This window comes from Gadus macrocephalus, chromosome 10, assembly GCF_031168955.1.
Source record: "Gadus macrocephalus chromosome 10, ASM3116895v1".
In the NCBI taxonomy this organism is placed as follows: domain Eukaryota; kingdom Metazoa; phylum Chordata; class Actinopteri; order Gadiformes; family Gadidae; genus Gadus; species Gadus macrocephalus.
Genome location: NC_082391.1, coordinates 13,019,901 through 13,041,737, shown reverse-complemented (window position 1 = coordinate 13,041,737; position 21,837 = coordinate 13,019,901). Strand labels below are relative to the sequence as shown.

The window sequence follows — 21,837 nt, the reverse complement described above, 5'->3', positions numbered from 1 at the left end:
CTTACTTATCAGATGATGGTCATGGACCATAGTGCCAATTGGAAATGTTGCCAAGATAAAAAAATATCGAGAAAATATTCTCTGTGAGAATAACCTTAAACTATTGAAATTTGCTGAAAATAAATGATGTGATGAATATCTGACTCCAGTCATTTTTTTTCCAACAATATGGAAAAAAATAATAATCAGTCTGTTTGCCACTATTAATACCTCAAATCCATTTTAGTAAGTGTGGGAAGATTTAAAATGGTAGACAACAGACAAATATATTTGCACAGATCAGGTTCAAAATGAGAATAATTGATTGGTTTGTATGTAGTAGGTACCCCACAATTTTGCCAAACAGTTGAAAAAAGAAAGAACATTTAATTTGAAGTCAAATTTAATTCCATCCTCTTGCATATGGAAAAATTGATAAATGTTTTGAAGAAAAACATAACATGTAAGTGCATTGTAGGAGTGCTGGGAAGTTTTCTCCAAAGTATACTGCATTTCCAAATATCCTAAACCAATATTCTGCATTTACTCCTCACAGTCTGAATTGTATTGTTTATATCGGTTAGTAATTACAAAGGTCTTTAGGGTACTAAAAGGACTATCTAAAAAGATGAATCATTAACCGTATCCTAGCAGCAATTCTCGGTTCTCCTCGTATTATTGTTTTCCTATTGAATCTTATGGCACCGTTTTGCTCAGGACTGACATTACTCTTGAAGGCCTGAAGAGGGCGCAGTTGAGGCGAGCGGTTCTGCCCCTCAGAAGGTCAGCTCGCTAGGCATGTCAGTGCCCTGCAGGCCTCCCAGTAGGTTCTGAGCGGACAGTTCGGCCATCACGCCTCTGGTGGAGTACGTGGCGCTACCAATGTGAGGCAGAACCACTGCGAGAGAGAGAAAAAGAGGGAGAAAGAAAGAAAGAACGAACGAAAGAACGAAAGAAAGAAAGAAAGAAAGAAAGAAAGAAAGAAAGAAAGAAAGAAAGAGAGAAAGAGAGACAGTCAGAGAAACATGGGTTGATCATTATTGAAAGTCAAACAGAGAAATATTTACCGAAAAGAGGTCATTTTCTGTTTGTGCTACTGATATTTGCTCACCACAGTTTTTGAGCGTGAGCAGCGGGTGGTCGGTTGGCAGGGGCTCAGGCGTGGTGACGTCCAGACCGGCCGCGGCGATCTGGCCAGTGCTCAGAGCCTGGTACAGGTCCTCCTGGTTCACCACAGTTCCTCTGCAACACACAACAGGGAGACTTAGAGACTCAGCACCTCCACACGGACGGAACAATTACTTGCTGGCAAAGGCTATCATATATCAAGGACAACGTGAGGCAAATGCACAGAAAGAAACATTCCGTCTCTTTTTGAGGAGCATTTTGCCTACACCATACACTGAATGTTGCAGTTTCAGTGGTCTATACGTTTAACCCTCTCGAGGTGACGCCCTTGCCTGCTGGAGTTGACGAAGACGGCCGTCTTCTTCATCTTGTTGAAGAAGGCCTGGTCGCACATGCCCTTGGTGTCGGGTGTGAGGGAACAGGACACGACCACGAAGTCACTCTCAGCGACCAGGGTGTCCAGTGGTACTGCGGAGCAAGGAGAGGTGGAGAGAAGGGACTCAAATGAGTCAGTCCTAATGCCTTTAGCCACCTTTGTTTTATCTCTTCAAATGGTCCATGTTTTTAACCTATTCAAAAAGCGGGCCTTTGCATCTTTATTTTCTTACCGAACTCTCCGCCGACCTCGCCTGCGTAGGCCTTGGCTGTTCTTCCAGAATAGAGCGTACGCTTCACCCCGAAGGCCTTCAGTCTTTAGGCGATCGCCAAGCCTGAGAACATACACACACCAGGAAGGTTTTCAGGGACCAACAAAAGGGTCACCCTACACTGATTCACCAGGCTTTCTGTCCGTTACACACACCTCTGTTATCAATTATGTTGTAAATGTTGTATGGTATACAATGATGAAATGTACTGGCAAGCTACGGTTCTCTACATGGTTTTGTTTATATGGTGCTTTTGGTCGAATAGTAATTTCAAAAATACAAACAACCTTATGGGTTTTTGTGTGCAAAAAAAGTAAGGCTGATACGAACCACAAATACCGCCTAGCATAGCGTTTCAAAATACTGAACTCATACTGAATTTAGAATAGCACAATGTTATCTTTAGAGTTATGAGTCCTCAAATGGATCTGAGGTTAATGTTCAGCCATATCAGGTGTTGCTGTTGTTGTTGTTGTTGTTGTTGTTGTTCCTCCAGTCAGGCTGTTCCAGTAGTCATTCGTTCCGGATAACCTCCGTCTACAGATCCCTGCCCGGCAACATTGGCTTAAACAAATTTGAAGCAAGAGAAAGTGAAACGCCCCTTTCACCCTAGTTTGCGCTTCCCTGCCATCGCACTGTAAAAGTATAATCTAAAATCTGATTTGTGAGACTACTGGTCGTACTTCTGTCTACTGGCAGACCGTGGACACTGGGTTTCAAACTCAGAACCATCAGTCTGGGAATCAAACTAACTCCCTCAGCACCTGAAGAAATATCTCTTTGGTCGGAGGAAGCAAGAGGAGGCACCAGCACCTATGCGTCCCAGTCCGACGACCCCCACGGTGCTGCCAGACAGACCGTAGCCGCACAGCCACAGAGGCTTCCAGGAGCTCCAGCCACCACTGAGAACACAACCACACACACACACACACACACCACACACCACACACACCTATAAACACAACAAAGTGGATCCCCATGCAAATATCATCCACATTTGCAATGCAAACTCACAAACCAATCAAAACCAAGTGTGTGTGCGTAATCAAACGATAAGCAGAGACGGCGCCGGATGTGCGCACTGACTTCTTGACTTCCTCCACGCCCTCCGGGAGCCTTCTGGCGGCCGCCAGCAGCAGCGCCACGGTGAGCTCCGCGGTGGCGTCCGTCAGGACGTCCGGTGTGTATCCGACGCGTATCCCGCTGTGGTGAATGGCAGAGGGACTGTGTTTATAGAGCGCTCATCTAACCAGTGGCCACTCAATGCGCGATACAATATTGCCTAACATTCACTCATTCATGCACACATTCACACGCCGAGGGCGGGGTCAGCCATGCGAGGACACAGCCCAGCTCCTCGGGAGCAGTCAGGGTCAGGTGCCTTGCTCAGGGACACCTTGACCCTAACCTAGGAGCAGCCGGGAATCGAACCAGCAACCTTCCAGTTACCAGCCAACCCGCTTTATCTCCTGAGCCACATGCCGCCCGAAAACAAACGCACGACACAGCTAGTCGTTGCTAGTTGGCTACACTGCACTTCCCCGAGCTAGCGTGTTAGGTTAGCAATCGTTACACTCACCGCTTCTTTATCTCGTCCATGGCCATGTGGTCGAAGCCCACAGAGAGGGTGCTGATCACCTTCAGGTTGGGCCCTGCAAGGGGAATGAACAATAAGAGAGAGAATGTATCAGAGACTCACATTTACATTTACTTGCAATAAGCACATTTGTCAGAAGAAGGAGAAACAATACATCTCTGTCGGTACAGTTAGGATGTTCATAGAACCAAGTGCCAAGCACTTACAATCGCTAGGTTGACCCATTCCCGTATATAACACAAAGATAGCTAGGATAAGCCTCACACAACTAACTACTATAACTAAGTACACAGATAAGTGCGTACATTAAGTGCCAGGACGTACAACATACAATAAGTCCTACATTAAGTGTCAAGACGTGCAACATACACCGAGTGCGTAGGGGTGGGAGGGCGTGGCTATGCAGAGTCTAGGTGAACTCTGAACATATAGGGGACAACAGAGGGGCTCTTGTGGGCTACCACCAGACTCTAGTGACGTGTACCTGCAGCATCCAGGAGCTCTGCATCGATCTTGTCTGAGAGTAAACACAGAATTCCGTGAGCTCCTTCCACCCCCTTCAGAAGCTCTGCCCTGGGCACTGGTTCATCGGAGTCCCATTGGGCCACCTCATATCTGATGGAAGAGCGGACAGGCACATAGACTTAGAAGAATAGAAAAGCATGCATTAAAGAGCAGAGCTTAATTTCATTCAAATATTTAGAAGTATCTATTCACCCAATAGCAATCAAAGCATACGGTATAGTACAGTAATAAAAACACCAGATAAGAAGCTATGGGTTGCAGAGTAGCTCTATGCCGCTGCAGAGGGGTGGGAGAGCGGCATGCGGCTCCAGTCTGACCCGTCCTTTGGCCAAGAGGACCAACTGTGGCAAGTTTGTTAGGTAAGACCCTTTTTAAAAAGAGATTGTAACGAAGAAATTAAGAAATTAATACTCTAACAGCTCCCACCATTGACCATGGTTCATTGAAACAAGTCAATGTAAACTAAGTATTGTAATACTGAATACGAAGTGGACGGTTCTTTTCAATGAAGTCAAGTCCTAAACTTGACAACTGCACATGGTGGAAGAGATCCGTCCGACAAATGTAATCTATGGAACAGACAGTAAAACACAGTACACCTGTCAGGGTAACATTTGTAATAATAATAATAATAATAATAATAATAATAATAACGCAAACCTACACTCCGGCCTGGGACAGTAGCTTCGCCCCTTCTGGGGGAATGCGTCGTGTTATGAAGACCTTCATGAGTTTCTGCACAGCTTGCATCCAGAAACTGAGCAGGACAGCACCGCTGCCGCAGTCCCCTTACCACGAGGAGCTGGGTAAATGTTTAATAGAGGATAAGAGTGCAGGACAGATGTCAATGGGTGGTAAGTTGGAGCAAGTCGGACGACTACTACGCACACACAGACATGTCAGGTCATGCTACAGTACGCATGCGCGTGAGCCGTCATTCCGTGGAATGCAGCAAAAATAATACAATGAAAAATAAATGCATATATTCTCCGACTCTCTTCTTAAAAAAGAGGACGATGTCAAAATATGGATAAAGAAATGTAAATTGGTAAATGTTAATATTTGCCAAACATGAGTTATTGCAATTGGGTGTAGACCTATATTTGTATACATTTTGTAGTTTATTTCAATTCGGTGGCAGGCATTCTTTTACTGTGTTTTTTTACGTCGTTCCTTAAGGTCATGTTTACTTTTCTCCGTGTGCCTCTCTTCCTGGTTGCATGGCCGTGGTGGACGCTAGGCGTCAGAACCCAGGTTCCTCGACGCTCATAGGAGTCTCAACTTGGTGAAAGCCTTCGCCGCGTCTTCTGTTCAGTGGTTCTGCTGGACTTATCAGTCGAGATCACCTTCTAAAGACGTCGTTGATGAAAGCAACACACGATCGGACAAAGGATTCATACGTTTTACAATTTGATCCCAGTTTTGCAGATCGCTGTGGCAGAACATTCCTGCGTGGGAAGAACACTAGAAGGTAATCCCTGCCTCCTCGGGAGACGTTTTCCTTCCCAGGCATAGGAGCGCATTGTTTTAAATTCAATTGATTTCGCAAGCAACTCGTGTTTTCCTGTCTTTATTAGATGGCTGGGTGGGTATTGCAGCGATGTTGTGATTGGGCTTTTTAATTGCGTTTCTCACCCCGGTGCCCCCCCCTTGCCATCGTCCACTGTCACTTCAGAAAGAACCAAATATCTGAGAGCTGACACGCCCGCCTGCAACACGCTCTGCCGGGGACACGGTTCTCCCGACGGCTCTCTGGGTCTCGCGTCCCATTTCGAGAACCATAGTCCAAACTGGACAGGCTGGTGTTGAGCGTCTCTGTGCTGTGGAATGGCTCTTCTCACCCTGCACAGAACACCTTCTGTCTCCACCGTAAGTATAGCCTGCTCTCCATGGCGCCTCAAGCCGCACACAGCAATATAGTCATTATTGAATAGGGTTTGGTTTACTGTGTGCCTTGACTGCACATCATATGCCACACTGTGCTGTAGACACACAAACTGCCTGAATTAGACCATTCATGCAGAACCCATTAGGCTTGCTTCATGAAAAAACAATCTTCCCCCGCAGGCGATGTAACTGTTTGTTGCATAGCTGCACTGTTTGGCTCGTGGAAAAGCAGGAATGCTGCAATTGAATACCGCTCTGTTATGTCTATTATCGTGGAACATGAACAATGCCTAAGCTAGTTTATATAGACAGTAGACACCCGATTCTCACCTATAAACGGGTAGTCCATATCTCAGCCTTACATTGACACGTAGGCCAATGCTCCACAATCTCATCAACCTTTGTCTATGGCTTTATCTGTCGTGTTTATCTTTTCTTGTTTCACATGTCATTCTTTCCCTTTCGCTTGATTTAAAAACAGCTCAATGATTAAACTTTAGTTGCCTCCTAGCTATGAGTTGTGCTGTGGCCATGTGAGGTAAAAACTAAGAAGCATTCCCCGTTTGTAAACTGGCCCGCCTCTCCCCTCTGATATAAAAATAAAAAGCTGTAATGCTTTCCTACTGTCAACTCATTTGTTAACTACTCTTCTCTCCTTTTGTAAACGCCCCCAACCCCTTGCAGTGATCTTCCTATGCCTGCTTCTCATCTTATTTCCCTCTTTTTTTGTTTTGTTTCTTGACTCTGACTGGACATGTCAGTTGCATAACAGGTAATGCCGGTGTCTCAAGTTTCTCTCAAACCCTTTACACCACAGTTAGCTTCTATTCTCCTCCCTGTCGCTGGTTCCCGATCCACATTCTCTCCGTCTTTCTTCTTCATCCTCTCCTGCACTCCATGTTAGTTTGTTTGCATTAATCCTCATTTTTTTAACGTGTCGCCCTACCTAGTCCCTGAACCACGTTGTGTTAACACAGCTCCTTGTTATTCCAGCTCTGTCACTCCTTCAGAGATGACTGCTGAATGACATTTCTGTACAGTTATGTAACACATGCATACACAGAACCGCCCACCCTTCCACTGCCAGGAGTCAGTGAAGGGAGATGATTGGAATGTGTAAATATGTATCTCATGACCACATACACACAAACCTACATTGGACTGCCACAATGGAAAATGCTTTGTGTTGTCATACTATTGCCTTGTTTAGTTGTGCAGTTGGTAATATTTGTGTGTGTTTTTGTTTTTCAAAAGGATGAAAGCATCCCTAGGAGAGGAAATCTACAGAAAAGGTAGATTTGCCGTTTAATTAAACGCCACCCGTTGGATTGGCTCTGCCTCGGTGACCGACTTGTGCCAAAGAAATGATCCGGGCCGATTGAAGAGCTTCCGTCTTGCTGTCCCCTACAGGGAGAGCTTCGCATGGGTCAAGGGGGTTGTCCTTCTGCTGGAAGAGGGAGAGAGGGAGGGGTCCAATGAGGGTCTCTCGCCCGATCGCAGCCCCTCTCCCAAGCCGGAGGGGGGGCCGCCGCCAGACACGCGCCACAGACACCTCCAGGCCATGGTCTCGCTGCTCAGACCCGAGGACACCGTCAAACTGGTGGGTGGCATTTTCCCACGTACGGCCATCGATACGTTAGTCGTGTTCCAGTTATGGCGGCTTGTGTGTGATGTGTCGCAGAGTGCGTTCAAAGGAGCACTTTGCTGTCGGCTTCAAACCAGACGGGCGACTGGAACCATCGACCACAAGAAGATGCCTGACAACGCTGAACCATTCTGCTCAGAGCGGCGCAGAAGAATGTTTTCATTTCAGCTGATTAGGTCGATAAGAAACCACTTTAATCCATAAAACGTCATAGATTACAGTGACTCATATCCTCCCATTGTTAGGAACTGTGTTATTAGCAGCATACACCACTCCGGCGTTTAACAATCCCCTAGGTCAGAAATTATCTACCAATAACGGCTTCTTCCTGTTTCAGTCCTTACCGATTGGCTTGTGAAGAGTTGGCAGGGTCTTGGTTGACCAATAGAACGATTCATGCAATCCGATTGTATGGATTCTCTCGGTGCTTAGGTCTTACTATTCTTCAATTGAACGTCCATTCAATATTGACAGTGTCTCAAGTCAATGGTATTTGTACAGCCCATAACCACGGCTCAAGTCTCAAACGGCATTAGAGGCCCTTATATATTTATGAAGATATATTCCTCCCATCGCTGTTGCACCTTGGTCCGGGTGTTCCACGCTGGCTGAGGAGAGGGTTAATGTAATCTGGGTTTGATGCCAGGGTGAGGCTGGTTTGCCTGCAGGGAGGGACGCATCTACGACATGTTTACAATTCAAACCGCGTGGTTCGAGCGTTTCCTTTTTTTCTCGCTGCATAGTTTAGTGAAATGTTTTTCATAGTAATTTATTCTACTCTCATTTTGGATCTGTCTGTCTGTCTGTCTGTCTGTCTGTCTGTCTGTCTGTCTGTCTGTCCTGCAGGCGGTCCAGCTGGAGTCTTCAAGTCCGGTACGGGTCCGCTACCTGATAGTGATCTCCACCTGTAGTAACAAACATGAGAGCGTCCTGCTGGGAATGGACTTCCCCAAGGCAGACAGGTTAGTGTGTGTGTGTGTGTGTGTGTGTGTGTGTGTGTGTGTGTGTGTGTGTGTGTGTGTGTGTGTGTGTGTGTGTGTGTGTGTGTGTGTGTGTGTGTGTGTGTGTGTGTGTGTGTGTGTGTGTGTGTGTGTGTGTCTGTGTGTGTCTTTCTGTGTCTGTGTCTATATCTTGAACCATTATGCTTCGGTGGTGCTCTGCTAAAAATGAGATTACCTTTTTAGGAAACAAATTCTTTTAAAACGCTCAAAGCCAACCAACTCTCTCTCGTCTTCTCCACTTCCTCTTCTTCGTCTTCTCTCTCTTCTCCCTCCCCTCTCCCGCCCCCACCCTCCAGTGACGAGTGCACCATCGGGTTGGTGCTGCCGGTGTGGAGCGACACCCAGGTTTACCTGGACGGAGACGGGTAAGACGGCGCCCCCCCCCCCCCCCCCCCCCCCCCCTGTTGCACGGTCAGGAGCCCCGGCTGGGTGGCTGCAGGCACCTGGCAGCAGCCACTGCTGGCTGGCTATCGTAATCCGGGAGCGCGGCCAAAAAGCTTGAGTCATGTTCGTATTAATAGAGTTGAATCGTCTCTACTGTAAACTGCCGTTGGTCTGCTCACTCAGGTCAGCGCGCTGTGTAAACATGTAGACGTGTGTGTGTGTGTGTGTGTGTGTGTGTGTGTGTGTGTGTGTGTGTGTGTGTGTGTGTGTGTGTGTGTGTGTGTGTGTGTGTGTGTGTGTGTGTGTGTGTGTGTGTGTGTGTGTGTGTGTGTGTGGCTGAACATTATTTGATTATTGTTTCATAACAGACTGGATCAGCGCTCTGCTTTGTATGCAGGGCTCATACTTTAGGCATGAGGCATGGTAACGGTGATGTCGGTTGCTTGGCAACGCGAGTTTGACGGACACACACACTGTCAGAATGTAGTGTATGTTTGTACGAGTCTCGGTTATGTGAATGCGTCATTATTATTTGTAGGTTCAATATCACATTTTTTAATTCATTATGAATTATTTGTGTAAGCATCTATTTATTTACTTATTTATTTCAAATTTATCCTTGGCTTAGGGCGAGCTTAACTAACAGCGTCTGAGTTCTTGAGGGTGCATATGTAAAACAGGGTAGAGGAATAGGGACAGGATGCATTTCCAAAGCTGGAACTGAAAGTCGTTGAGCGCAGAAACAACACAGTGGAGCCACTGAATGATAAGAGAACTGATCCTGTCACCGGACTAACGGCTCATATGGAGAACGCGTCACTCAGCGATGAGCCGGGCTCGTGTCACACTTCCACGTCCCTCACAGGCCTACGGACACTTTCACACTCTGCATCACACGCTGACTCAGCAGAGCTGACACTCGCAGCCTCTCCCAAGCTAGCACGTTTAAACCCTAGGTCTCTGTGTTGTTTGGTTGTTGTTTATTAGTTTCCAAAGCCCCCCCCCCTCCCCGAATTGCAGTAACACATTCATCCCACCTTCCCTGCCATGCCTTCAGTAATTCAGTTGTAGTTTGTCCTGGGTTTGTCTTTCAACAAAGAAAACGTAACATTTGACTTTCGTAAAACCACGGGTTTACTCAGCCTTTCGTCTAGTGTTTGAGGTTTTATCTTCTCTTGTTGATACGTTGTGTAACGACTTCCTTATTCTCTTTCTCGCAACTCTGGGGAAACGGATATGTCAGATCTTCTTTCCTTATCGTCTCCATCTCTTTATTCTGCCAGCGGATTCAGTGTGACCACGGCAGAGGAGACCAGAATCTTCAAGCCTGTGTCTATCCAGACCATGTGGTGAGTCACAGTCACAGGCCGGAACACGCACAACGTAGACACACAACCAATGCCCCCCCCCCCCGAGCTACAGCAGGCGCTCTCAACTAAGTCCTCGTCTACAAGACCTTTGTCCTATCCTGTAGTGAATATGGCCTATGACCTATTTCATACTCTGTAGTGAATATGGGCTATGACCTATGTCCTATCCTCTAGTGAATATGGGCTATGACCTTTGGCCTTTCCTGTAGTCCCGGGCTATGACCTATGTCCTGTCCTCTTGTGAATATGGGCTATGACCTTTGGCCTTTCCTGTATTCCTGTGTGATGGTGGTAAACGGTCTGTAAGTTGAGTTCAGAATGAGGCACCGTGTTCATTCTGTTCACGGTCCTCCGGATATGTGCCACTTTGTAAACCGTTGTTTGTGGCAGAGGCAGCCCTGACCACATGTTTGTGAAGCCCTGGGAGACAAAACTTGCGTGTAGTTCCCGTTTAAGGCCCATCGGTAGCTCGCGACGGTAAAATCCCCGGAACACCCAAACCCCCACCGTTCAAAATCAATGGGATCTATTTCTTTTAATACAAAGCGAGCGTTCTTCGTTCGGTTAGGATCTGTTTACTCATCTGCATGTTTTTTTTTTTTTTTAAGTAAACAAGGATTGAATATCAATGAGTTTAGGCCATAGTCTTCTGCCAGGCTGCCACACTGTGTATTCTTTTACAGTCTATGTTTAAATCTATTTTAAACTGATGGAAATTAGAGAAATGTTTCATCCCTCTCTCCCCTCCCCCTCTCTCTCCCTCCCTCCCCCCTCTCCGCCTCTCCTGCTCTCCCCCTCTCTCTCCCCCTCCCTCTTTCCCCCCCTCTTTCCCCTCCCCTCTCCCCCTCTCCTGCTCACCCCCTCTCTCCCCCTCCCTCTCTCCCCTCCCACTCCCCCTCCATCTCTCCCTCTCCCTCTCCCCCTCTCTCTCTCCCCCTCTCCCTCTCCCCCCTCTCTCCCTCCCCCCTCTCTCCCCTCCCTCCCCCCCCTCTCTCTCCCTCCCCCTCTCCCCCCCTCACTCCCTCTCTCCCTCCCTCTCTCCCCCCCCCCCCTCTCCCCTCTCCCTTCCTCTCTCCCTGTCTCCCTCCCCCCCCCCCCTCCCCAGGTCGGTCCTTCAGGCCCTGCACGGCTGCTGTGAGCGGGCGGTGAAGGGAGCGGTGATCCCCGGCTGCGGGCTGGACTGGGCCGCCCACTACCAGCGCTACGTGGAGTCGGACCGCTACTGCCTCAACGAGTGGGAGGCCATGAACGACCTGCAGTCGATGCGCAAGGAGAGCGAAGGACAGGGGTGAGTGAATCCTCCTCTCTCTGTCCTTGTCCTGATCCGTCTCCCTCTTGTCGTTTTTACTCTCTCTCTCTCTCTCTCTACCTCTCTCTCCCCCTGCACCTATGTGCAGAGCCACCGTGTATACCGTACATAGACACCGTGTGTCTATGTAGAACATGGTCCTCTCTCTCGTTCTCTTGCTCTCTCTCCCCAGTGCACCATGCTGTGTCTCCATGTTGAGCATCTCTCTCTCTCTCGCTCTCTCGCTCTCTCTCTCTCTCTCTCTCTCTCTCGCTCTCGCTCTCTCTCTCTCTCTGCGCCCTGTGCTATGTGTCCATGTTGAGCGTGGTTCCTGTCCCCCTGCTGTGAGCAGGTTCTCCCAGCGCTCCTCCATCGAGGCCCAGATCAAGGACCACCTCCGGGACATCATGAGGACAGAGGACCTGGACAACCTGACCTCCAAGATGGTGAGAGGGGCACCGCTGGTGGACAGTCCTTTACTGTGCGTTCACACCAAAACCTGTAAAGCGTTTTGAGCGATAAACGCCCATTCACTTTCTATTACGCATGAGCGATAAAGCGATAGGAGCGATAATACGCTTGAGCGATAGCTTTAAAGCTGTAAAGCTGTAAATGAGAGTGGAAAAACAGCTCAACTCTTTGCAAATGAGCTAGTAGCGTTGCGGCTGTAAATGACCGCCAGCCAATCGGAATGTAGATGTCTCTCGCCGGCGTGGGTCCAAGTAAACATACGCGAGAACTTTAGTTCCTAGTTCCGACCACACATTTGTTCCTTCATCATGGTGCGTGAGAGAATAATTGCGGCTATTGCAGGGCTTCGTATTTGGCCGCGATTGCTTAGCCAACATGGTCTTATTATAGCCCGATCATTAACTAAAAAACACATAGAAAGAATAAAGCATCCGGCATATGATTTCAACAATGTATGATGGTGTACGCAATCCGCATTACGCAAAAGGGATGGTCGCACAGTGGAATGCTGATGGCAACCAGCGGACGAGTGGTGGGTGGAGATGTGCGTGCAATTCAGAAGCAGGGAGATACCGCACAAAAAAATATTTCTAATTTGTCCGTTTGCCGTATGTCTGCCTGGCACAAATGCTCCTGTTGAGCGGATCTTTTCCCTAATAAACAATACACACACGCACACGCACACAGTCACGATAGCGATCAACTAAGCTATAATCTAGCATATAAGCAATCGCTCCATTAAGTAGTTATTCAGTGTTTCACGTATTTATGCTTATTATTCTTTTTCTGTTGACCTTATGACTATCTTGTGTTTTTGTGGCTCGGCATCAGCAGCAGCACTTGCCTCAACTACAAGCATGCGGGCAAAAAGCGCGGCTCCTTTAAATGGAAAAGTAAAATCGCAAGAGCGATAGGAGCTGTAAATATTCTGGAGAGCGTTGCGTTTTGAGCTATTCTGCGATTTTGCATCTTTTACAGCTTTTGGTGTGAACGTACAGTTAGTCCTTCAAAATCCCTCAGCAGAGGTTTTGTGTAGGGGATGGATACAATAGGCTAATCTGTCAAGTCCAACTCATGGGGCTTATCCCCTGAACACCTGAGTCGGTAGCTTCACCTGTCAAGGAGCAGGTAGGGCTCCAGAAGGATGTCTCGCTAGATCAGAAAAGCTCGGGGATTTTCCCACCGTCATGTTGAGACAGTGGACGGTCGTTTTGCGTGAGGAAGGTCTGATAGTGTGGGACCCTTTGGTCTCTGTGCCGCCAGGTTCGGACCGGTCTGGAGACCAGGATGAACATGGACATGATGGCCTACAGGGAGTACATCGACAATGAGATGATGGTCACCTTCGCCCAGATGGACAAACCCTCCCGGATCTTTGACTACCTTTACCTGGTGAGGTGGGACGGAGCCACGGGGGTTACTGCCCACCTTGGTTCTACCAGGGGAGGGAAGATGTTGGGGGTTGGTATTAATTGGAATGAGGGCCCAAAAAGACGTCCTTTTAAAACCGCCGACCGCTGAAGAGAACATCAACAACGACAAGCGTTCTTGTTGATGTTCTCTTCAGCTGTGGAGGCGTGTGTTTCTAGACGACTCATGCACTCATTCCCCTGCCTTGAGGGAACATGGTGTTTCGCGATCTACTTCCCCTATTTCTTGGTGGCTTCCTTCCTCCTGCGTCAGAGCCGTGTGTGTGTGTGTGTGTGTGTGTGTGTGTGTGTGTGTGTGTGTGTGTGTGTGTGTGTGTGTGTGTGTGTGTGTGTGTGTGTGTGTGTGTGTGTGTGTGTGTGTGTGTGTGTGTGTGTGTGTGTGTGTGTGTGTGTGCACAGCGATAGCGGCAATACTGTGGCCTTCTCCTCCCCTCCCTGGGGTTAAGACACTGTCCTCTGTTTCCCTTCGATTTGCTTTTTCCAGGGCTCAGAGTGGAATGCTGCCAACTTTGAGGAGCTGCAGAAAAACAAGTGAGTGATCCTTTCGTCCTCCCTGGTGTTTGGGGAACACACTTCTGGTGGTCACGTGTTGTTTTTCGAGGACATCCAACCAGAACACGACCGATCTGTGTTTTTTAACGTGGCCTGTGTGTTGCAGTGTGGGCTACATCCTCAACGTGACTCGGGAGATCGACAACTTCTTCCCCGAGGCGTTCACCTACATGAACATCAGGGTGTACGATGTGGAGGCCACCGACCTGCTACCCCACTGGACCGACACCTACCAGTTCATCAACACCGCCAGGTGAGGGCGAGCAAACCCTTCGGTCAGGTTGGGAGGGAGGCCGAGAGGGCCAGCCGATCCTAGGCTCCAACGAAGCATGCTTTATAAAGTACAACCTCAAGCTGTCTTCAGGATCCAAACCCCGCCCCTTGTTTAAAAGCCCTATTCAGCCGAGGTCCGACGGCATTTTTATGAACGTCTTTCATGAATCAGAGGTTGGGGCAGGACGTGCCTTTCAAGAAGATGGAGGGTTTGTCGTCGTGGCTAGAGTAGAACCTCTCCTCAATATTTGAATCCATCAAAGACTAAATCTAGGACATGGTGACCCATTTTGGTGAGCCATTGGCCAGATAACAAATCACCACTTCGTCTCCCCAGCCATGACATGAGTAATATACAACAATATCATCATATACTGTATGCTCGTGACCATTATGAACCAGGCGCTCTGCTACGGACCAGAGATCAGAACAGGATCTTCAGGCACAATTTGGAATGGGATCTAAGCCGGTTCCACCTGTTGTTCAGTTATTATGACACAGACGTCTGCAAACATTAATGGTGTGCCAAGGTATCTAAAAAGGTTCACTGCGTGCCAGCGTGCGTTTATTTAATCCCAGGGCTGAGTAAGAGATCGAGGTGTAGATTTACGTATGACGTCTGTCTTAAGTGTCTTTAGTCTTTGGTGATATGACAGGTTTATTTGTATTGCTCTCACTCTCACTCTCTCTGTCTTAAGTGTCTTTAGTCTTTGGTGATATGACAGGGTTATTTGTATTGCTCTCACTCCCTCTCTCCGTCTTAATCCCTTCAGGAAGAGCGGGCAGGCGGTGCTTGTGCACTGTAAGATGGGCGTGTCCCGCTCAGCGTCCACAGTCATCGCCTACGCCATGAAGCAGCAGCGCTGGCCCGTGGACGAGGCGCAGGCCTACGTACGGGAGTGCCGGCCCATCACCAGGCCCAACGACGGCTTCGCCCGGCAGCTGCAGACCTACAACGGCATCCTGAACGCCAGGTCAGACGCACTGCCGCAGGCCCCGGGGAAATAGGTCATGGGGAGTGGTGGCGGTCATTTTGGGGAGGGGCCTTTTATTTTATTATTTTAACTTTCGATTTTTTCTTTAGTTTGTTTGTGTTGAGGAGCAGGAGGAATATAAGTTAACCAGTAAAAAAAATATATATAAACCCTTTGAAATGTTGCTTTTTAATTCCTCATCCACTCTCACTAGGTAAAGTGTGTTGTAATGCTCGTGTTAAGGCCGTGGTCAATGGCAGGTGCACGTTACCATTTCAACGAGTTATTTCGGACAAATCTTAACGCGCAAGCATCTTTTTACAGCCAGCAGCGCCACAGCGCCCTCTGGCGGCGGAAGTCGAGAGATCAGAGAAATTTGTCACTTCACAAGGAGGACGAACCAGAAGCCGAAAGGGATAGCCAAGGGGACGAGGGAGAGGAGGATTTTGAAGAGGAAGATACTGATGAGGACGAAGAAGAAGAGGAGGAGGAGATACCTGATATTGTTGGCATTGACAAAGTAATGTCTTTACGGTTACATTATACTTGAAGTAGTCTGAAGTCTTTAAATATTAAATCATACATCTTTTCTTTATACTCCTAACCCAAAAAAAAAAAGGTATTTGAGGACCAGCCTGCAACCAATCAGGAGCCTTCGCTAATGGAAGCCCCAGCCCCAGCAGCTGCCACTCCCAATCCCAATCCCAATCCCAATCCTACGATCACAGTGCAGGACAGTGACAAGGTGAGCAGGCCCCCCCCTCCCGCTGTAATGCCCCGCTCCCCTCAGACCTCCTGGGGTTCACGTCCTGTGTTTGTTCCCCACTCTTTTCAAGACGGTCCTGAACCGAAGCGGGAGGATGAACCTCTTCTCTCTGATGCAGTCCATCAGCGAGCTGGACGACGACAAGGTAACCGCCAGAGAAGGGCACAGAGAGGAATTCAATTGGCCTTTTATTTTATCTGTTTTCTGGCTGGAATATTCCTGTCAACTCACCTTGAACATTTACACAAACGTCGGTATTGGATGCTTTCTGAAGGGAGAACAGGGTGGGCTCATTTGGAATACCATTGGGATCTTTGAGAGGAAGTTTAATGTTCATTTCTTTCTTTCAGTTACCCAGCAGCCCGCGGCGATCTCCGATGCAACGGAGGCGGAGCCAGGCGCGGAAGGGCCTGACTCACCAGAGAGCCTGTGTGGACGTTTCCCCCGAGCCCCGCAGCAAATCAGAGAAGAGGATACAGGATGCGGATGGGAAAAGCATGTGATTGGTTGAACAGAAGAGAGAAGGAGAGTGTTGATCGAGGGATTCACTCAAATACCCTGATGTCCAAGTAGGCAGAGGTTGTGAAGCGTGACTGATTGAAGTATTCTCTCGACAAGCTATTTGAACGCAGCTGCATTATCGCTCTCACTAATTTATTGTCACTCTTTTAAAATATTGGTCCAATCTTTTTTTTTATGCATCCATTTCATTCCGTTGGGGAATACCTTTTATATGCTCGCTGTATCGTGAGCTGGTCAGTATTGGGGCCGTTAAAAGCGCAACTGGCCACCAAATTGGTTTAGGTATTCAAGACATTATTTCTGTTTATTTCATGCACGTCTCAGATCCAGTGGCATCCCTTACTCTGCTGTTATTTACTTTGAATACCCCCCTGGTCCACTCGTGGACCTCACATAGTATAGTTCTATACCTCCCAACTAACGGCATGTATATGCAATTCAAAGTATTTTTCCATTCAACATGTTTGAGGCTCTATGCTGCCAGTGTAGATGAGTTTTGTAAAGAGAGTAACAGTTTACTCTATGTATTTACTTATGGGAGATTTTAGCTGGGTGCATAATAACAATGTATTCCAATATACCAATTTCCAACATACCAACTCTTTTCATTGTAAAACAACAAATCTATAAGTGCCTTAAACATGAATTTAGTTTAAGAAAATTAAGGCTTTTTTTTTTCTTGGATTTATTTTTAGGATATATATTCACTACAAGTTGGTGACTGTTAGTAAGTGTGTGATTATGGTTCCATTTTGTACTTCGCAATGGGGGATGTTTTGCTGTTCCTACTTTGAAAGTATTACATGCATATATAAATATATATAGAAATGCTGAACCAATGCTGGGGCATGTCATTTTCCTTTTTCGTATCTTCCTTCAATGAAAGAGGAATGAATACATTCAGGATTATGTCCTGATGTGTATTTAATGGATGTGCTTTTTCACCCCTACACTCTGATCGGGTTTATGATGCTTTGGTGTTCACACTGGCCAACGTAGAACTTGCTGTTTTCATGGCATGCATGAAACACCATGCACTTTATTATTTAATCACACACACCATGTCCATTCCCTGAGCCTATGGTCACCTTGTGTTATGATGAATTGTATCAGACGTATTTCTATGACCTCCCACGATGTCTCTCAGCACATTGCATATTTTACCGTTTACAACACTTGCTCTACGAGTGATCCAATAAAATATTCTACTTAAAGCAGCCGTTTTGTTTTAATCAATATACCAGACTACAAAAGGATATAACTTATTAACAACACTGCATACTTTCCACGTTGCTTTGTTTAAGTGTAGACCGACTCATCGTGCTACTTTCAGAAATAGATTGCAGAACAACAAGTTAACCATTCTTTTAATTCAGATTTGCAATAACAATATTCAATATTCACATGGGGCCTGACGGGGCCTTGACTCTGGGTGCGATGTACTGCCTCCTGGGCTCACTGAGGACCAGTCCTCCGTCCTTCAGCGCCGTCCTAAAGGACTGGATCTACCACACAGAGGAAGACGCAGAACCCGGTTAACAACACGCCTCTGGACTGCTCACCACAGGCCATGGTTACACCAGCATATTCTATCTCTCCCGTTCACAAGTTGAAAACGGTTTTGAGATTGCAATGCAGTTTTCCCTCAGTCTATGCAGGAGGAAACTGTTGTACGTGAGCTGTAGACGACCATTTTCCGAACCGCCACCAGAAGTGGTGTACGCTACATTCACTCTAAATCGCCCAGAGATGAGAATTTGTATTTGTTATATTAAACAGAAGAAATGTGGAGAAAAAAAAACAAATACCTACACTTCAATAAAGTTAAAAATTCTCTTCTTCCATAGACATGTGTGTAAGACTGATGAGAGATCGGCTTTCGTCTAGACTGAATCTCTAACGCAGGGGTCACCAACCTTTTTGAACTTGAGAGCTACTTCATGGGTACTGAGTCATACGAAGGGCACCCAGTTTGATACACTGAAATAACAAATTTGCTCAGTTTGCCTTTAGTTATATATTATTAATGATTCTCATCTATGTGAAGACACTGATCATGTTAATGATTTATCCCAATAAATATCAACAATGACTTAAAAAAGGTGGGAAAGAGTCGTTCAAGAACGAGTTGTGCGATTTTTTTAGAACAGGCCTGCGGGCGCCTCATATGGACCTACCCACAACCCTGCCCACACCTCGGTGGTCAAACCCCAACCCTTTAACCAAGCAGCGGTTTGAGAGCGCAGGGTCTGCCGCGTCATACTCACAGCGTCTGAGCGGAACTGCCAGGGGATGGCCCGGTACACCATGCGCTTGATGCCCGCCCGGTGGCACCTCTCGGCCAGGACCTCGCCCACGGCCTGGCAGGCCGCGACGCAGCGGGTGGAGGCCAGCTCCCGCTTCACCGCCCACTCCTTGGTGGAGCAGGAGAGCACCGGGGTGGGGGAGTCGCAGGCCAACACCTCAGCCGTCACATGGTGCTGGGAGCGGGTGAACACTAACCTGAGGAGGGAGGAGGAGAAAGAAAGAAAGAAAGAAAGAAAGAAAGAAAGAAAGAAAGAAAGAAAGAAAGAAAGAAAGAAAGAAAGAAAGAAAGAGGTATTGAGGTTATTTATAGTTAGATGTGAGGGGAAATGTCTAGTCAATGTTGATTCATATATATTCTTATTTTCCTGAACCTGATTCATATATATTCTTAGTTTCTTGACCCTGATCACATCAATCGCAAAATGATACAACAGCCAAGATTTGAATCGGTACACACCTGTGGTAGAACTCTCTATGGGGCCAGGTCGTACCCCATCCCCTGTCTTTCATTGCCAGGGCCATCTGCTCGAGGTTGCGGGGGTTCCTGTTGACAAACGTCGGATTGACCGCCTCGTTGTCATCGACCACCGGCTTGGACTGCGGGGCTGCCTGGCCGAATCCCCGAGCTGGAGGGAGAACCCATCGGTTGAGGTGAACCATCCGAGAAGAGATCGCATTCCAACAGAGATACCACCAGAGACATATAAACTGACAGGCAAAATGAAAAGTGATATATATATACATATATATATATATATATATATACATATATATACATATATATATATATATATATATATATACATATATATATATATATATATATACATATACATATACATACATATATACATATACATACATATATACATATACACACACATATACATACATACATACATACATACATACATACATACATACATACATACATACATACATACATACATACATACATATATATATACATATATATAGATAGATAGATCCAGCATAACGTAGCCTATTGTCAATCTGTTGATTTAATACTTTACGCATAAAAACGCTTTAGACGACAAAAGGTCAACTTTAAAATATGTTATTACCCAACAGTAGAGATTTGCTCCCAGCAGTAGTCGTCCTGCAGCGATGCATTTGACCTAACAGCAGTCGAACACTTCGACTTATGTCGCCCAGAACCGCCATGATCTCTGCCAAGATCCTCTACCCTTACATATAGTTATAAAAAAATCCAGAAATAAATATTAAATTCAGTTCCAAAGAGGCAGTCTACGATTCACAAGTCAATGCAATACATAATGAAGACATTACTGTCTACATGGGGAGCGCCATCTTTGACATTCGCTCAACATCCGTTAAGTTGGGGCTGTGCAACTCCAAAAGTACACGGCCGGAACTAAGGACAGCGGTTATTAGTTCCGTTTAAATATTATGTTGCTATCCATTTGGATGTATGAAGTGGTAAAGTCGCAAATCTCCCAGCTTTCTTGCGGCATTTCACTGAGGCAAGCCCCCCTTTGGTCGTAGTATCTCGTCTCTTTCAAAGTAGAGCGAGCAGAGCTGTACAACTTGTAAAGAAGATGGCTGCGCCCATAGTTAATGGGGGTTGAGATGTATTTTCTTTGTATTTGTACCACGTTGGAGGTTTTAATGTAGTTTTTAAATCCTCTTACACACTTGATTTCATTGCTGCTTTAATCCGGTCACCAATTTATGCATTGCACGGTCATGCTTTGCGTGCAATTCAATGTAAAGTTGTGTTTTCAAGCTGGTTTGCTAAAGAGGCTATGTTGCTAATGATGAATAGCCTGCTACTACTCCCCCTCGTGGCTCGACAGAAACACAAATTACAAACTGGAAGGCTGGAACAAGGGAAATACGTCACGTTCTCGCTGAAGCTGGTCGTTCGTACTAGCGTACCATCCAAATGGATAGCAGCATTATTACCCAGCTTTGAAATCTACCAGACTAGAATAACTGACACTGTAAATTGCTAGACAATTTAATTAGCAAAAGTAAATGTTATTAACATATTCCAGGGGTCAGCAAACTTTTCAACATGCAGTGCCAGTTTGACATTTTCTCGTAAATGAGCAACAATATATTAAATATTAAGCTGAATTATGACACAGCGACCGAAAACACTTCCAGAAAACCAGGAATCGTATTATTTCCATATAGTCCACAATCCTGCATCAACATTTTAAATGTTGTTTTTGTTGTTATATTTGCAACATGGGAATACAAATTATTACACCCATCTTAAAACACAATTTTCAGAAACTCATTCAAAAACATATTTGCACTGTGAGAAATGTAAAAAAAAAACGAGAATATATGAGAATGTTCTAACCATCCACATAAATTTCTTTAAGACTTGTACAGCCTTGCAAAACCATGTGAAGGCGATGCACCCACTTGCAACAATATTTTTAATATTTTCTTGTCTATTACTCACAACCAGGGGCATAGCCACATGGCGGCCAGGGGGGGGGCACGCCCCCCCCCCTCCCTGTTGACAATCTAGTGCCACCCCAAATATAAGACTGGCCCGAGCTGGCCACCACAGTAATAATGTCCTGGCTACGCCCCTGCTCACAACATAGGTTTAAAATCTATTAATTGATCCCATTTCAGAACACTGCTTTCAGTAACTAATTTAAAGGGGACTTATTATACCACCAGGTGTGAGCGTGATTAGCCTTACAAGCCGTTTCGAAAATCTGCCTAATATGACATCACTAGTGGGTGTGTCCACCTAGATCTGTGCTGGATAGATCTATCTACCAGCCTACCCAGTGGACTGAAGTAAACATTGCTCATCTATCCAGCACAGATCTAGGTGGACACACCCACTAGTGATGTCATATTAGGCCGATTTTCGAAACGGCTTGTAAGGCTAATCACACTCACACCTGGTGGTATAATAAGTCCCCTTTAAACATGTTTGCACTGGGAGGAAATGCCCAAAACAGAATAAAGTCGGTAGTAATTATTATGCTGCCGCATTGTGGGGTGACATTTTTCCAATGATTATGCTGCCACGTGCCAGTGGTGGCACGTGTGCCTAGGGTTGCCGACATATTCTAAG

At 46.5% G+C, this 21,837-nt stretch overlaps 3 protein-coding genes across 3 annotated transcripts; 1 reads left to right on the top strand and 2 right to left on the bottom strand.

Annotated features, from left to right (window-relative positions):
* Positions 1 to 364: 364 nt before the first annotated feature.
* LOC132465713 (glyoxylate reductase/hydroxypyruvate reductase-like) lies at positions 365 to 4,801 on the bottom strand. The gene is made up of 9 exons (XM_060062435.1): positions 4,541 to 4,801; positions 3,836 to 3,966; positions 3,334 to 3,406; positions 2,841 to 2,957; positions 2,568 to 2,656; positions 1,716 to 1,817; positions 1,440 to 1,575; positions 1,091 to 1,221; positions 365 to 877 (listed from the first exon to the last, which is right to left on the bottom strand). The coding sequence occupies exons 1-6, from the start codon at positions 4,624 to 4,626 to the stop codon at positions 1,801 to 1,803; spliced, it is 513 nt and encodes a 170-aa protein (XP_059918418.1). The 5' UTR covers positions 4,627 to 4,801; the 3' UTR covers positions 365 to 877; positions 1,091 to 1,221; positions 1,440 to 1,575; positions 1,716 to 1,800.
* A 260-nt stretch (positions 4,802 to 5,061) lies between these two features.
* On the top strand, positions 5,062 to 17,653 carry si:ch211-203d1.3 (protein phosphatase Slingshot homolog 3). The gene is made up of 16 exons (XM_060062433.1): positions 5,062 to 5,347; positions 5,552 to 7,055; positions 7,174 to 7,363; positions 8,255 to 8,370; positions 8,706 to 8,774; positions 10,077 to 10,142; positions 11,269 to 11,451; positions 11,804 to 11,897; positions 13,186 to 13,314; positions 13,837 to 13,883; positions 14,011 to 14,157; positions 14,951 to 15,151; positions 15,476 to 15,671; positions 15,771 to 15,896; positions 15,988 to 16,062; positions 16,268 to 17,653. Exons 2-16 carry the CDS (start codon positions 6,886 to 6,888, stop codon positions 16,418 to 16,420), a joined length of 1,962 nt encoding a protein of 653 aa, XP_059918416.1. The 5' UTR covers positions 5,062 to 5,347; positions 5,552 to 6,885; the 3' UTR covers positions 16,421 to 17,653.
* Positions 17,654 to 17,789: 136 nt separating this feature from the next.
* Positions 17,790 to 20,113, bottom strand: mrpl18 (mitochondrial ribosomal protein L18). The gene is made up of 4 exons (XM_060062434.1): positions 19,832 to 20,113; positions 19,204 to 19,372; positions 18,707 to 18,941; positions 17,790 to 17,944 (listed from the first exon to the last, which is right to left on the bottom strand). The coding sequence occupies exons 1-4, from the start codon at positions 19,929 to 19,931 to the stop codon at positions 17,840 to 17,842; spliced, it is 609 nt and encodes a 202-aa protein (XP_059918417.1). The 5' UTR covers positions 19,932 to 20,113; the 3' UTR covers positions 17,790 to 17,839.
* Positions 20,114 to 21,837: the final 1,724 nt, after the last annotated feature.

Excerpts from the sequence above, each read along its gene's own strand:
- si:ch211-203d1.3 (XM_060062433.1), top strand. The coding sequence starts at position 6,886 with ATGTATCTCATGACCACATACACACAAACCTACATTGGACTGCCACAA. Across the intron at positions 14,158-14,950 it reads CAGTTCATCAACACCGCCAG|GAAGAGCGGGCAGGCGGTGC; the intron begins GTGAGGGCGAGC and ends TAATCCCTTCAG. Across the intron at positions 15,672-15,770 it reads ATATTGTTGGCATTGACAAA|GTATTTGAGGACCAGCCTGC; the intron begins GTAATGTCTTTA and ends AAAAAAAAAAAG.
- LOC132465713 (XM_060062435.1), bottom strand. The coding sequence starts at position 4,626 with ATGCAAGCTGTGCAGAAACTCATGAAGGTCTTCATAACACGACGCATT. Across the intron at positions 2,958-3,333 it reads ATGGACGAGATAAAGAAGCG|CGGGATACGCGTCGGATACA; the intron begins GTGAGTGTAACG and ends CATTCACCACAG. Across the intron at positions 2,657-2,840 it reads GGCGTGGAGGAAGTCAAGAA|TGGTGGCTGGAGCTCCTGGA; the intron begins GTCAGTGCGCAC and ends TTGTGTTCTCAG.
- mrpl18 (XM_060062434.1), bottom strand. The coding sequence starts at position 19,931 with ATGGCGGTTCTGGGCGACATAAGTCGAAGTGTTCGACTGCTGTTAGGT. Across the intron at positions 19,373-19,831 it reads GAGCAAATCTCTACTGTTGG|CTCGGGGATTCGGCCAGGCA; the intron begins GTAATAACATAT and ends TTCTCCCTCCAG. Across the intron at positions 18,942-19,203 it reads CATAGAGAGTTCTACCACAG|GTTAGTGTTCACCCGCTCCC; the intron begins GTGTGTACCGAT and ends CTCCCTCCTCAG.